Source organism: Anabrus simplex, chromosome 8 (genome assembly GCF_040414725.1).
Source record: "Anabrus simplex isolate iqAnaSimp1 chromosome 8, ASM4041472v1, whole genome shotgun sequence".
NCBI classification, from domain to species: domain Eukaryota; kingdom Metazoa; phylum Arthropoda; class Insecta; order Orthoptera; family Tettigoniidae; genus Anabrus; species Anabrus simplex.
Genome location: NC_090272.1, coordinates 236,959,059 through 236,975,166, shown reverse-complemented (window position 1 = coordinate 236,975,166; position 16,108 = coordinate 236,959,059). Strand labels below are relative to the sequence as shown.

The 16,108-nt window shown below is 41.5% G+C and overlaps 1 protein-coding gene across 1 annotated transcript in view; it reads right to left on the bottom strand.

Moving 5' to 3' along the window:
* Window positions 1-1,990: 1,990 nt before the first annotated feature.
* LOC136879088 (uncharacterized) overlaps window positions 1,991-16,108 on the bottom strand; it is a 77,172-nt gene continuing 63,054 nt past the window's right edge. The window contains exon 4 of the mRNA XM_068229100.1: window positions 1,991-2,352. Coding sequence (XP_068085201.1) covers window positions 1,991-2,352 — 362 coding nt within the window. The remainder of the gene's footprint in view (window positions 2,353-16,108) is intronic.

Below are 16,108 nucleotides of genomic sequence, written 5' to 3'. Positions count from 1 at the left end.
CGGAGCCGCTAGTCAGGTAGCTCCCCAATTCTAATGAGGTAGGCTGAGTTGACCTCGAACCAGCCCTCAGGTCCAGGTAAAAATCTCTGGTCTGGGCGGGAATCGAACCCGGAGCCTCCGGCTAAGAGGTAGGCACGGTACCCGTACACTACGTGGCCGGCGCGGTTTCTTTGTGCTAGTGGTTTAACGTCGCTTTAACACATTTTTGAATTTTCACTCGACATTCCATATTTTCTGTGTTCCCGACAAAACCTTTTAAAATTCCGCCACAGATCGCCCGAACTCCCACGCGGTAGAGGGAATCGGACGTCGAATATGACATGCACGCAGCTGGAACGGTATCAAATCAAAATAGCTGAAAGTCTCTCGCTGAATTTATATGTTTTATAGTTTCTTTCCCGTGGATTGGTGCGCACGTCTCCTAAAATATCAATAGACAATTTAGAGCTTTAATGGATTCACAGGGGAAAATAATATTTCGTATACTTGATACTCTTCCTGTAAGGTACTAGAACCACCTTACACATACCTAAGAAGATTTTCCTAAGTAGGACATCAATGATCTGTGATAACAGTCACTCAAAATAATGTTCTATTTACAAATTTGACAGCATTTATTTGTATGCGATTTCTTTTTGGTACAATGTAAATACATATAATAAATTTCATAATATTAAGCTTAAAGTTCCTTTAAGAAGATTATATTATTTCTAAAGGATGTCACTGTTTCTTGCAAGAACCTCAGTAAAAACAGAGTCACTACAGTAATGCCGTTAACATCACTAATGTCCCAGTCGCCAGCTGGCGATCGTATCTCTGTTAACGGCGTTACAAGCCTTCACATATGACTCAGTTTCTAGTGCGATATCGATTTTCCACATCCCGTTAAACTTTTCACTTTATATTTAAATATTCAGAAAAATCAAGAGAGATATTCAATCATCAGTGGTGTTTCTTTGGTGAGGCAAAGAGCCACACAATTTGATCGAATCTTACAACGTGTAGACAACTTCATATACAACTGTGTATACAATGTAGAATTCCGTAGCGAAGCACGGGTACGTCACGTATGGGGGTTCACACCCCACCTTAGATTAGTTGGCAATTTTATCCGTCTTAGTATTTCCAGTGTAGCACTGTACTGTACCTTCAGACACATTTTAGACTAACGTTTACAGTGCATAATCAATATTTGTGTATTCTATTGTACAACAATACGTCTCGGCTTGCAGGAGGTGATATTTTACAGGAGCTGCTCTCTCATTTTGAAGAGACGGTCTGCAATGAAGAGGACATACCGGATCTGGAACCAGGAATAATGGAGACGCGAACTGAAGAGAACGAAAAGCTACATATTTCTGTTCCCGCCGGTAATACTGATGCGGTGGAACTGCGACAAGACGTCGAGAAAAGACAACCTCGTAAGTGAACACGAAAGACAAGCAAATTAATGTGTAACTATGATCTCGTTTATTGCAAAAGTATCAATAGCACACACATTCTCAATATTTCTGCTCATGACTTACACAGAACTGAAATTTACGTGGGAATTTCTGTAACGTTAAACAATAGTATAATTTATATTTCAATAATTTGTGTTTATAAACGCCATTTGATGATGTTTTAATAAATTATAAATACGCATAATAATATAAATAAATATCAAAACAATTTTTATATGTGCTGTTTTCTAATGTGATTTGACAGCTTACCAATCTAGGGACGAAATTTCACCTTGTCGTTCTAAGGCTAGAATGCCGAAGTCGATTGAAATAAAATGTATACTTTCAATGTATGCTCTACAGCACAATTCATGTACTCCTGGAAATGTGCATAAGTTTAATCGCTCCAGTTTTGGGATGGAAACATGTACACACTCCACATATCTGTTAAATATCTCTCTTGATGATCGAATGGGAAAGTCACTGTATGGCAAGCACAGAATGTCACTTGTTGCTGGTGGCAGGCGCCTCAGACTTGTCCGCCTCTTCTACCGCCGCTGGTGCCGGCGCCGGGCTACTAGTGCTAGAGGTGGAGCCGTTGCGGTCGTACAGGTATGACAGATAAGCAGTTGGCCCGCGATACAAGGAACTGCTGCCCCCACCACCTCCGCGGTTACTGCCCCACGAACCACTCCCGGAGTCACTGTTCCATGAACCGCCTCCACCGTTTGACCAAGATCCTCCGGGTCCTGACGGCGGTGGGCCATGACTGCCGTGGGCGCCATGGCTCCCATGATCACCATGTGGCGGTCCCCCATGGGTCCCATGATGTGGGGCTCCTCCCTCGTAGTAGTACTCCCGGTAGTCAATAGGTGGCGTGCTGCAGGGAGCAGAATCATGTGGTAAGTGTCTGCAACCAACAGACAGGGAGATCCTCAGTGGTTAGACACTGATACTGAAGAAGAACACAGTGTCTGGCAGCAACATGCGTTGTCAAGCATCATGCTTAGAAAAGAAGCAGCAGAAGGAGCAAAACGAAGACATTCATTAACCATTGCGGAGAGATGGATACAGAGAAGACAAATTCAGAAGACATCAAGAAATATTTTAGAAATTAATACTGTAAATCTAATTTAACACAACAAAACATTTCGAGTATAGATCTACTGAAGAAAGATCATCATGCTATGTAAGAAAGCAGATTGTTCGATAAGCACTACAGATAATGAAGGCAGCTAAGTTTTACTGAGCACAGAGAAGAATATATTGAACAGACTATTGCTAATAGAGGTAAAAAGCCATGCGTTGGAAGAAACGAAATTTTGAAAGTGGAAAGTTTCAATAATTTGATGAACATTACCATAGAATAAGCATGCGTATTCTATATGCTAAATTATCTTGTAGAACATTATAATATAAAGATTTTCATTCACTAGCGTATATTCTTATTTATAAATATGAAGATCGTCTAAGAATGAGGGAAGCAGTGGGACCAAAACAGTAAATTATGTGCTGATGGGTGTTGAAATCAATTTTTTTTAATAACATTGATAAATTAATCAACCGTAGAAGATAGTATATGGGGGTAAGCAAGATAAAGCTTAGGTAAAATGCACTGCGAATCAAGGAAGCTTATAAAACAAAATATTTGTAAAGAACAGAAGAAAATGCAGGAATACCATTCGGAAATAATTTTTTGAACGAATTGTAAATATTGTCAAATGCTGGAAAAACTCGTCCATAATGCAGACAGAAAAATGAACTACGTAAGAAACAGGAAGATCATTGTCGAATATGGTATAACGTAGTGTTCGAAACCTAGTATCCAACAGCCGAGAAATGGATTTCTGCTGTGATGAAACGTAGACAAATGGGGGACTCATTATTAAGATGGATGGTTGCTCATATTTTATGAGCTGTCTGAAGGACGTGCCACGAAACAGAATGTTTTCTACTGACGATGTTTTCAGGGGATCATACCATGTTGTTAACTTTACGCCTTTCAGAGGCAAATTTTAATACTTATTCCACCAGAACAAAGAACTCCAGTTCGTTTCTTTGCTTGACTTTTATATTCTATTCACATCTATGCGGGTTTCATTCATCTTCTTCTTCCCACTGGGACACGGCTGTACACAATTAGTGCGCGGACAGAAGTTCCATCAAAAGAAACGCATTTTATACTATTATCTACTCTTCGTCTTTAAATGAGATTCCTATGGCTAGAGGAAATACAGGATGTTCCCATTACAAATTACTTGGGGTTGTAGAGGGAACCGTGCTACACATACAACTTCAAATCAAGAATAATCTCCGCCTTGCGCTGACTGAAGGTCCGACGTGTACCTAGTCTGGTGTAAATTCTGTCAATTTTTTCGCTAACGCCGGGCGACTCAGACGTTAAGCAGTACCACCCCCTCCCCCCGCCAGGCTGAGTGGCTCAGACGGTGGACGCGCTGGCCCTTCTGACTCAAATTTGGCAGGTTCGATCCTGGCTCATTCCGGTGGTATTTGAAGGTGCTCAAATACGTCAACCTGGTGTCGGTAGATTTATTGACACGTAAAAGAACTCTGCTGGGCTAAATTCCGGCACCAGGGTGCCTCCGAAAACCGTTAAAGTAGTTAATGTGACGTAAAGCAAATATTATTAAATATTACTACCCGCCCCCAGACAGTAACCAGATTTATGATTGTCTACAGTCGTCTCTGTTGTAACCAATAGCAGATGTCTCTTGACCAATAGCACGCTTGCTTTGTCAGTGACAGTCCACGTAGAGTACTCCAAATGCGTGCCGGCGCTGGGGCCGACTCTAGTGTCCAGTCCAGTCTCACTGCTTCAGAGACTAAGCTGATGACGCTCTCTTGAGTTGGGGTAATCCTGGCGCTCCGCGATCAAGAAATGTAAACACAGCCTGCCAGCTAGGCTTGAAAAGCGTGCCGATCGTTGGCGAGAACTATACGCGAGCGGTTAACGATGTGAGGGTTGTCTAAGTTACACTACGGCGATCATCCTGTGTGAAGTGATCTCTACCCTGCCTCATTCACTAGCTATTGCGTCTCCGCCACGTGATTAACTCAGTCAAAACTATCGCGCCTTCGCCCAGCAGATAGGAGCTTTAAGCAATAGATCTGAAATTGTTGGACCTATAGAATGGAAACGGTACGTTTCTGGACATCGGTTTCTTCTGAGAATATTATCAACTCGACACTCTCTATAACCGCAAGGTGATGATTTCCGTGCTTTACCACTTTTACACCAGGCAAATGCTAGCGCTCTACCTAAGGCGTCCGCCCCTGTGGTATAGTGTTAATGTGATTAGCTGCCACACCCGGAGGCTCAGGTTCGTTTCCCGGTTCTGACACGAAATTTGAAAAGTGGTGTGACGACTGAAAAAGGTTCCACTGAGCCTCGGGAGGTCAACTGAGTAGGCGGGTAGGAGTCTGTTCCGACCTCAACCATCCTCTAAGAGGTTTCCCACGTCTCCTCCAGGCAAATGCCGCGATGGTGCCTAACATAAGACCACGGCCGATTTCTTCCCACTCCTAGCCTTTTCGTATCCCATCGTCACCATAAGACCTATCTGTGTTGGTGCAACGTAAGGCAAATTGTAAAAAAGGAAAAAAAGAAAAAAGAAAAGTTTGTGTAGAGACCTACCGAACACTCTCTCTTTCCCTTCGGTCATGTACAGTCCTTTCCATCTAGTCCAGCAAGTGCTATGATACCCTTCATCCTGAAGGGGAATATACGAGATACTCGCGCACTATCCTTGGTAAGACTGGTGTAGATGCACATGTGCTAGCGAGTTCCAAAGAACAGACTACGTTGTTGCCATTTTTCCTTGTACGCCCGTGGAATTCCGTGCTTCTTGACATAATAATGGTCACGAACGACTACAAGCATCAGTTATTGAAAACTGCACTGTAAGCTGCTAAATGACTTTAAAATATTACAACGCTCTCCAAATATGGGGTATCAATCAATCAATCAATCAATCAATCAATCAATCAATCAATCAATCAATCAATCAATCAATCAATCAATCAATCAATCAATCAATCAATCAATCAATCAATCAATCAATCAATCAATCAATCAATCAATCAATCAATCAATCAATCAATCAATCAATCAATCAATCAATCAATCAATCAATCAATCAATCAATCAATCAATCAATCAATCAATCAATCAATCAATCAATCAATCAATCAATCAATCAATCAATCAATCAATCAATCAATCAATCAATCAATCAATCAATCAATCAATCAATCAATCAATCAATCAATCAATCAATCAATCAATCAATCAATCAATCAATCAATCAATCAATCAATCAATCAATCAATCAATCAATCAATCAATCAATCAATCAATCAATCAATCAATCAATCAATCAATCAATCAATCAATCAATCAATCAATCAATCAATCAATCAATCTATCTATCTATCTATCTATCTATCTATCTATCTATCTATCTATCTATCTATCTATCTATCTCGAAGATTAGAAAGATTAGAAGGAAAGGGAATCATAAAAGGATTGGGGAAGTGAAAGACTCCCTAGGCCTCAATGAGGCCAACCCACAAGAAAATAACGTAAAGGTCAATAAGAGCCGTAATTTCTAAAACTAATCAACAATGCCCTTTCTCCATTCACCATCCCTAAATTGTAACTACAATTAGTGGAAAATAAATAATAATAATTGTACCGGGCGCTACACCTCCACGCCGCTAATTTAAAATGTGCGCCAGTTGAAACTCCTCTTCTGGAGGAAGTCTGAACTTTATCTACGGTATTAATTTTCTACTTTCTCAGAAGATGTCACTACGTGGAAAGTTTGGAGTTTTTGAACTGTGTCATTTTCGACGTATTTTTGTTTTGCTTGTAGTAAGAAGTGTGAACTTTCTCTTCTAGAGGACACTACTGAAGATCAACAATAGTGCACCCTAGTGCGGAGTGAAAGAACTGTTTTTTTTGGAGAAAATTTAATTTCAAAAGTTTGTTCTTTGCTAAATTTCCTTCAGTCATTGTTTAAGTTGGCAATATTAACCCTTTCTTTCCCCTTGTTTTGAATTTAGCCAATCTCGAATTTCTTAAATTAATTTTCCATCAATGATGTGTTTCTTCTTCATCTTGTGTAGGGGTTTTCTTTAACCACCAATAAAAGATTGTGGGCGGGTGTTTTCCTTCCTGAAACGCCTCGAACTTTCCGCGAGAGTATATAAACTGCTGATTTTAGGGTCTCTGCGCCACTTCTGTTCCATCTTTTCGTGTGTAAAGTACATAGCAGGGGGCGGGAAGCGCCTCTTTCTTCGGCGGCAGTCAACAACCAGGTAATGGCCGATTAATTACTTCTTTTCTTGCTTGCTCAGCAGTTTAACTCTCGGGGCGGGTCCGAAGTTTTTCCATTATGTAACCTTCCTTAAAATGTAAAGAAACTTGTATCTATTCTATCTTTTAAACTACATATTGGGATAGAGAGTGCTTAACCCTCTCGAGCTCCCACTCATATTGTTTTGAGGTGAACTTATTTTCTCAACCTATTCTTCCTTAACATTTTGTAAATTTGTTTCTTTCTAAAGTCACCTCTTTAGTATGGGATTAGCCCTTGCATCAGTGGCCTAGAGCCAAATTAGGTTTTGAAACAAATACATTAGGAGTGCAGATCGCCTCCTCTCAAATTGTTATTTTAGAGGTCATGTAATTATCCTTTTATCGCTTAATAGACCTCAGTAGGTTGGGTATTTTACCCCTGTGCTTACGTCCTTAGAGGACAGCTTGAAAGTAGAGTTAGGTGTGGCCTTGTGATAGGCTTAAAACTTTGAGAGCGGATCGCTCTTTTGCAATTTGTTTCTGCGTGCCTCTAGGAGGTATTACTGTGTAATTCGGAGCAAGTGCTCCTGGGCATGATTGGGGTTTTCTGCCCCTTTGCTAAACCTTATGTACATGTAAATTCGGGCTAACTGCTCGAGAATTGGAAGTTCGGGGCCCGAAGCCCAAAACCTGTAAATACTATTGTTGCTCTTTGTTGCCTTGCTACTCTGTACCTGCCATTCTTGTTATTTCTGAGTTTGAAAAGAAAATATAACCTTGTTAAATTTTAAATTAATTTTACTTTCGTAGCTTGAGACCTGTTCACCACCCCGCACCTTCTTTCACCTCTAACTACCACAAAAACACGGTAACAAGTGGTAGCAGAGCGTGGTTGAATGGGTCTCAATTTAGCCCCTTTTGACGGCTAAACATTGTTTTGTTCCGAACTCTAACCATTTTCTCAGTTGCTGGAATTTTTTGAGTTTTTCAAAATTGTTCTGTCATCATGCCCGGCCCTCGCGATGTTCTCCATCTTAACTATTTGCGCAAAGAGGAGTTGATCTATGAGTTAACTATCAGAAATGTGCAATCTGGAGGCACGGTTGCAGTAGACACAAATAAGCTTAGAGAGTCCCTTGATTTGCCCATTTCCATCCCCACCTTGGGAGAGAAAGAAATTGACGACTCTCTTTCCACGATCGTCGAGAATATTACTGGGCTAGCATCTGTAGTTAGTTTTTTTGATGAAAATGATCCTTCTCCTAATCAAATTAAGCGTGTGCAAGCCAGGCTGTTTCATTTTTCAAATAGAGTTAACGATCTGTTGTCTCTGAAGTTGAATGACGTTCAGAGGAAGGAAGCTAGTACGTTGCTTGAAAGTATTTCTGAATTATCTAGCAAGGTCACTCAATTGTTAACTGGGGAGGTTCCTCCCAAAAATTGATCAACCCACCACGATAAATGTAGGTAGCGAGGAAGAGCCTCCTAAGGGAGAAGCCAATAGGATAACCGTTGCTGCTCAAACTATCTCTGCCCCATTGGACAACGAGTCTGAACGCCGTGCATCGTTGAATAATATACGTTCTGAATTAACTTCCTTGCCATTGAAACCTTTACCTACTATGTCACCCGGGTTTAGCAGCTTGCCTCATCCATTGGCAATGTTGCTCAGAGGTATCTCTAAGTTTTCCGTTAATACCACCAGTGACGTAATTTCATTTTTAAGATTTTTAGTTGAATTTCAGGATCATGCCCTTGTGTTTTCTCTGTCCCCATGTCAGATTTTGCAAATCATCTATCTCTATGCAATTGATATTCTCTCAGACAAAATAGTAAGAGCCATTGCCGAGCAATCATCTATTGAGGATTTCCACGCCCACTTGCTAGCTAACTTCATCCCGGCTAGGGCCAGGTCCTCCCTTATTCAGAAATACTATTATCGTGTACAGCGTTTGGATGAAAACTTAGCAGACTTCATCCAAGATATTAAATTCTATACTAGGGTGTTTGCCCTTCATTTTCCTGAAGATCAGATTGTACAGGCTATTGTAGAAGGAATTTCACCATCCTATAGGTCATATTTGTGTTTCGCGGCGTGCCCGCAAACCTTCTCTGAACTTGAAGCATTGGCCGTCTCAGCGGAAGGAGTTAGATACGCCGACTCTTTGCGCGTCGCGAAAGAACCCCCTCCCTCTTTTAGTAATCTTTGGCCTCCTCCTCGCCGACCAGTCACACCCCGTAAATGTTATGCTTGCGGGTCGCCCGACCATCTGCGCAATAAGTGTCCACTGATCAAGTCGAGTGGGACAAGGAATGGGGCTGGTTCATCACAAGGCTGTTTTAAATGTGGGGCTTTCTCACATATCGCCAAAAATTGCCCAAATTCAAATAGCACCCCCTCCTGCTCAACTTCTGGTGCAAACTCCACCAATGCCAATAATAAAAAATGACTAGTGGCTTCGGCTGAGTCGACTAATCCCTCTTCCCGAGGCTCAGCCCCTGGTAAACAGGTCGAAAATTCAGGGAATGTTCTATCTTCAAATTCATCTTTCGAATGCCCCAAAGAATGTCTTAGGATTGCGGCGGATACCCCCGCAGCTGTTCCTTTTCTTAAGATTGAGTTAAATAACGAGCCTATAACAGCTCTATTAGATTCAGGCAGTGTTTGTTCAATTATTTCGGACCAATGGTATTCAAAATTGAAATCTGTTTGTAAACTACCTGACTATATCTCATCTCCTGTTCAATATGTTTCGGCTAATTCATCCCCATTGGAAATCCTAGGTTCTGTAAATGTCAAAATTCGTATTTTTAAATTTACATGGAAAATCAAATTGTTTGTGGCTAAGCACTTGTCTTGCCCCATTATATTGGGAGCCGACTTCATTTCTTACACTGGTCTTGTGCTCGATCTTCAGAGTAGGTCGTGCACATTCAAATTTGCGTCCAATTGTAAAATTCCCTTGTTAAAGTGTAATTCTGTATCATGTTCATCTATTTCGCCTACCCAGGATGAGATGTTGTTAGATCTTAGACATCTACCTGAGGAGCAGGCTGATAGTATTCGTAAATTATGTCAGTCATTTCCAGAGGTGTTCTCTGATACTCTTGGTGTTACTGACCTTATTGAATACAAAATTGAGGTCACGGATTCGATTCCTGTCCGTTTTCCACCATATAGGCTATCTCCACCTAAAATGAAGGCATTGAAAGAAATCATCGATCAAATGTTGAAGGATGGTATTATTAGGCCCTCTAAGACGGCGTATTCTTCGCCTATTTTTCTAGTCCCGAAACCCCAAGGAGGCTTCAGGCCTGTCATTGATTATAGGGCTCTCAATCGGAAGGTGGTGTTGCAATCTGTGCCCCTTCCTGACCTTCATTCTTGTTTTTCATGGTTTCGTAAGGCCAAGTTCTTTACTATCTTGGACTTGAATCAGGCCTATAATCAAATTCCCCTTGCCGAAGAGTCTAAACATCTTACAGCGTTTGCCACGGACTGGAACTTATATGAATACAACCGCGTGCCTTTCGGGCTCCCCACGGGAGCAGCTGTACTCACTAGGCTGCTAGATAGGGTCTTCTCCGACATCAAATTTGAGTACTTGTATCACTACTTGGATGATGTCGTCGTATTTTCGGAGACCTTTGAAGAAAATCTAGATCATCTGCGAGAAGTTCTCAATCGCCTTCGTAAGGCTGGGTTAACTGTCAAGTTGTCCAAGGTTGCCTTTGCTAAGCCCTCTATGTCATTCCTAGGGCATATTGTGTCACCTGATGGTGTGGCAGTCGATCATTCTAGAACACTGGCCATCCGTGATTTTAAACCCCCTAAGGATATCAAAGGTATAGCCAGGTTCATTGGTATGGTGAATTTCTTCAGGAAGTTTATTCCTAACTTCGCTAATAGAGCGGCGCCCTTAAACCTTCTTCATAGGAAAGGCATCAAATTCGAGTGGGGACCTTCTCAACAAGCCGCTTTTGAGGATCTTAAATTAGCTCTCTGTAATGCCCCTGTACTTGCTATGCCTGATTTCTCGAAGAAATTCATCGTCCAAACCGACGCGTCGTCGTCAGCAGTAGCTGCAGTCCTTCTTCAAGAGACTGAACTAGGGAGGCGACCCATCGCCTATGCATCTAGGACTCTATCGGCTCAAGAAGCCAAGTATTCTATCTATGAGCTCGAAGGGTTGGCAGTCTTATTTGCCTTAGAGAATTTCCGTCTCTATCTGGAACATGTCAAATTCGACCTGGAGACAGATAATCAAGCCTTAAGCTGGGTCTTAGGTAGGCCGCGTCGTACTGGTCGTATAGCCCGTTGGGCCATCCGTATTTCTGCCTTCCAATTCGATGTCAGGCATATCAGAGGTACCGAAAATGTTGTTGCTGATGGACTCAGCCGTATGTTTTCCAACGACGTTGAGAACCATGAACCGGTCGATAGTTCATCTCCTCCCGAGTCCATGCTATCTGATGTTAATGCCATCTTAACAGATGCTCCCATGCTCTTTAGGGATATCGAGAAATACCAACGTGAAGATCCGACGCTGGCTCCGATAATGGAAACCCTTTCTTCTGGGGAACATGTTGTCCCTTATGTTCTGAGGAATGGTGTTCTATGTTGCCCTTCGAGGCATGATGAGATGATGAAGGTTGTCGTTCCAGCTGTTCTTGTGCCTATGATCTTCAAATACTATCATGAGACCCCATTAGGGGGGCATCTTGGAATTTTTAAAACTCGTGAAAAGATTCGTGAAAGGTTCATCTGGAAGGGTATGGACGGTGAAATCCGTGAACTAGTAAAAGCTTGTAAATCTTGTTTGCTCAGTAAACCCACCATGTCCACCAAGGTAGGCCTTCTGTCTTCGCATCAAGCGTCGCGCCCCATGGAACGCCTGTGTATTGATTATGTAGGACCCTTCCCCCAGTCAAAGGGAAATGCCAACAAGTTCATCTTTGTATGCGTAGATGGTTTTACAAGATTTTCCTGGTTATTTCCGACTAAGCTGGCTACCGCTCAGTCCACCATTACTTGCTTAAATTCTATTTTTGCCTCTTTTGGTCCGTGCCAATATATTGTGTCTGATAATGCTAAGGCGTTCACATCAAATCTTTTTCGTAAATTTTGTTTTGACTTGTCCATCTCTCATGTAACTACTTCTGCTTATTACCCTCAACCATCTCTGGCTGAACGGGTTAACCGTAATCTCAGGTCCGCGCTTATTGCCTATCATCATGAAGATCATTCCAGGTGGGACACGTCCCTGCATTGGTTAGCTTTTGCTTTGAATTCGGCGGTTCATGAATCACATAAATTTACTCCAGCCTCTTTGATGTTCAAGTTTGTTCCCAACACGCCGCTCTCTAACCTCTGGTCCCTGAGTGACATTCTACCTGAGACAATAGATCCGGACAACATTAAAGATCTTTGGAAGAAGGCTAAAGCCAATCTTAAAGTGTCTCATGAAAAGGTTAGGGAAAGGTATGATCGTGGACGGAGACCCACCCATTTGAAGGTAGGTGACCAAGTAATGGTCAAGAATTTTGTTCCCGCGGGCAAGCTTGCCCCCAGATTCCATGGGCCGTGTGTCATTCTCGATTTCCTTACGCCGGTTACGTTGTTATTAAGTAATCCAGCCACCGAGAGGATATTTAGGGTTCACTTGTCGCAGGTGAAACCTGTATAATTTCTGTGCTAACTTGCCTCATATTATCTTGAAAGAAATCGGAAGGTTATATTTTTTTTTCTGTTTCTCTGAGAAGTTTCACTTTTAAGGCTTTCTGCCCCTTCTATAGTATTTTGTTTTATATGTAAGCATTTTTGTAAAACCAGCCCCGAACCGTTAAACTGCCATCCTGTCCTTGCCACGGCCATTACCACGCTCCCGTCTCCTGCTCCACTCTACACAGTGGCTTAATTAATGCCATGGATATCTGCACGCCGCTGGCCCCTCAACCTCTCCACAAGCCTGTGCCCTCAAAAAAGATGATGGTGCAACAAATTCTGCCGCCTAGCTTTAATGTTTCAGTGCCCCCGCAGCCGCGCGGCGCTGTACCGCTACTGGAATAGAGGAAGGGCCCCCTCTCTTCCAGCGAGGTCGACCAGTGTACGGCGAGCCGGAGCCCTCCTCCCGGCCAAAGCTGATGTGCGGCGCACGACCTGCTACTTGCCCGCAGCCTGTATATGTTCACCGCGGGCGCGGCGTGCTTCAACACCACTGCTCCCCTCATAGTGCGGGCGAGCGGTATCTCAGGGTACTTGTGGGGTCCGAGCGGCCGCCTTTGGACGCAAGCTGCAACGGCCGGTCTGGCCATCCAACTTAATCAACATTAACTACATGGACAATTACTATCAGCAATTACTATACCTGAGAATTCAACAACAATATCTGGTGGACTTAGAAAATTTTTCCTCAACTTTAAAACTAAAGTTTTCCTTCTCAATTCAACCTTCTACAAACATTAAGACAGTACTTCCGCTCTTACTAGAAGAAATTTTGAAACTGAATCAAACTAAATTTCAACCATTTCGATAAATGCTTCTGCAATCAATCTTCATATCCACATCATAACTTGGACCTTGTTTTCAAACAAATTTCATGTGTCACCCCTGGAGGAACCTTTGGGGGGGGGGGGAGGTCTGTACCGGGCGGTACACCTCCACGCCGCTAATTTAAAATGTGCGCCAGTTGAAACTCCTCTTCTGGAGGAAGTCTGAACTTTATCTACGGTATTAATTTTCTACTTTCTCAGAAGATGTCACTACGTGGAAAGTTTGGAGTTTTTGAACTGTGTCATTTTCGACGTATTTTTGTTTTGCTTGTAGTAAGAAGTGTGAACTTTCTCTTCTAGAGGACACTACTGAAGATCAACAATAGTGCACCCTAGTGCGGAGTGAAAGAACTGCTTTTTTGGAGAAAATTTAATTTCAAAAGTTTGTTCTTTGCTAAATTTCCTTCAGTCATTGTTTAAGTTGGCAATATTAACCCTTTCTTTCCCCTTGTTTTGAATTTAGCCAATCCCGAATTTCTTAAATTAATTTTCCACCAATGATGTGTTTCTTCTTCATCTTGTGTAGGGGTTTTCTTTAACCACCAATAAAAGATTGTGGGCGGGTGTTTTCCTTCCTGAAACGCCTCGAACTTTCCGCGAGAGTATATAAACTGCTGATTTTAGGGTCTCTGCGCCACTTCTGTTCCATCTTTTCGTGTGTAAAGTACATAGCAGGGGGCGGGAAGCGCCTCTTTCTTCGGCGGCAGTCAACAACCAGGTAATGGCCGATTAATTACTTCTTTTCTTGCTTGCTCAGCAGTTTAACTCTCGGGGCGGGTCCGAAGTTTTTCCATTATGTAACCTTCCTTAAAATGTAAAGAAACTTGTATCTATTCTATCTTTTAAACTACATATTGGGATAGAGAGTGCTTAACCCTCTCGAGCTCCCACTCATATTGTTTTGAGGTGAACTTATTTTCTCAACCTATTCTTCCTTAACATTTTGTAAATTTGTTTCTTTCTAAAGTCACCTCTTTAGTATGGGATTAGCCCTTGCATCAGTGGCCTAGAGCCAAATTAGGTTTTGAAACAAATACATTAGGAGTGCAGATCGCCTCCTCTCAAATTGTTATTTTAGAGGTCATGTAATTATCCTTTTATCGCTTAATAGACCTCAGTAGGTTGGGTATTTTACCCCTGTGCTTACGTCCTTAGAGGACAGCTTGAAAGTAGAGTTAGGTGTGGCCTTGTGATAGGCTTAAAACTTTGAGAGCGGATCGCTCTTTTGCAATTTGTTTCTGCGTGCCTCTAGGAGGTATTACTGTGTAATTCGGAGCAAGTGCTCCTGGGCATGATTGGGGTTTTCTGCCCCTTTGCTAAACCTTATGTACATGTAAATTCGGGCTAACTGCTCGAGAATTGGAAGTTCGGGGCCCGAAGCCCAAAACCTGTAAATACTATTGTTGCTCTTTGTTGCCTTGCTACTCTGTACCTGCCATTCTTGTTATTTCTGAGTTTGAAAAGAAAATATAACCTTGTTAAATTTTAAATTAATTTTACTTTCGTAGCTTGAGACCTGTTCACCACCCCGCACCTTCTTTCACCTCTAACTACCACAAAAACACGGTAATAATAATAATAATAATAATAATAATAATAATAATAATAATAATAATAATAATAATAATAATAATAATAATGACTAAACATTGCTAGTCCCATTAGGCGCAAATACTGTTGCAATAATTGTACAGGAACTCAAAGTAACCTATTAACTAACGGCGGGTACGATAAGTGGCTCTGAAGGTAGATGGAAACTGAAGTGGTGAATTGGAATTAAATTGCTAATTCAGATTTCGGAATGAATACTGTACTTTAAAATAGAATGGATACAAGGTTTACTTGATGAAAACAAGCGTACGTTCATATTGTACGTGTTCGTAATTGCTGAACCGTTCAAATATGGAGTAGTCTAAAGTGTGTTTAAAAGCTAATGAACATCTCTGCGGACACAGGAACAGAACTGCAATTGGAATCTCGAGGGCTAGTATTGAAATCCGGCTGGTATTACCATCACAAGCACGTTCATGTAATGCGGATTTCTATTAAATGAAACCCAATCTACGAGAAATTCACAAAGTACAGGTTATTTCTCCCAGCCCTTCACATTTAATTCACTTCAGGACAAACTCCTTGTGTTCTGAGGATACATGGTCTGCTGTACCTATTTTATGCCAGAATGTAATATCATTTCTTTATTTGAAGTTTGAAGTTATGAACATCACAAAAAAAATGAACAAGCGAAAGGAAAATCATGAGAAACATCTTGAGACCCAGAATTAAAAATGGAATACATTGCCCCAAATCCAACTCGGAAATATGTTTAAACATTTCTATACGTACTGATATAATGATACTGCGACGAATTCAACTTTTAAACCATCTGGCAAGAATGAACAAGACCAGACGTACTTCTCGAGAACAAATCAAACATACGAGATAAAAATGGAATAAGCAAGTAGAGAAAGGTCTCACTGAATTAGGATCACCAAATCTACAGGATAGAAATATAATGAGAAAATTGTTCACACAAGGGGATTTGAAGAAGACGAGAAGAAACCAACACGACGTACTCGGTCGGAGGAACAGAAATTACAATAATCTATGAAAATAAAGAACTATTGGGGAAAGATCAACAAATGTTGATATATAACAGCATAACAATCGTTAAAAGAGGCCCCAATGTGATAGATCTGCACTATATAGGTAACTTCCTGTCGAGCACGGTGCTTCGAAAAGTAGATTGTGCGTTGGTTGCTTGATGTGAAAACTGTTGTTAGAAATGATGAAACAC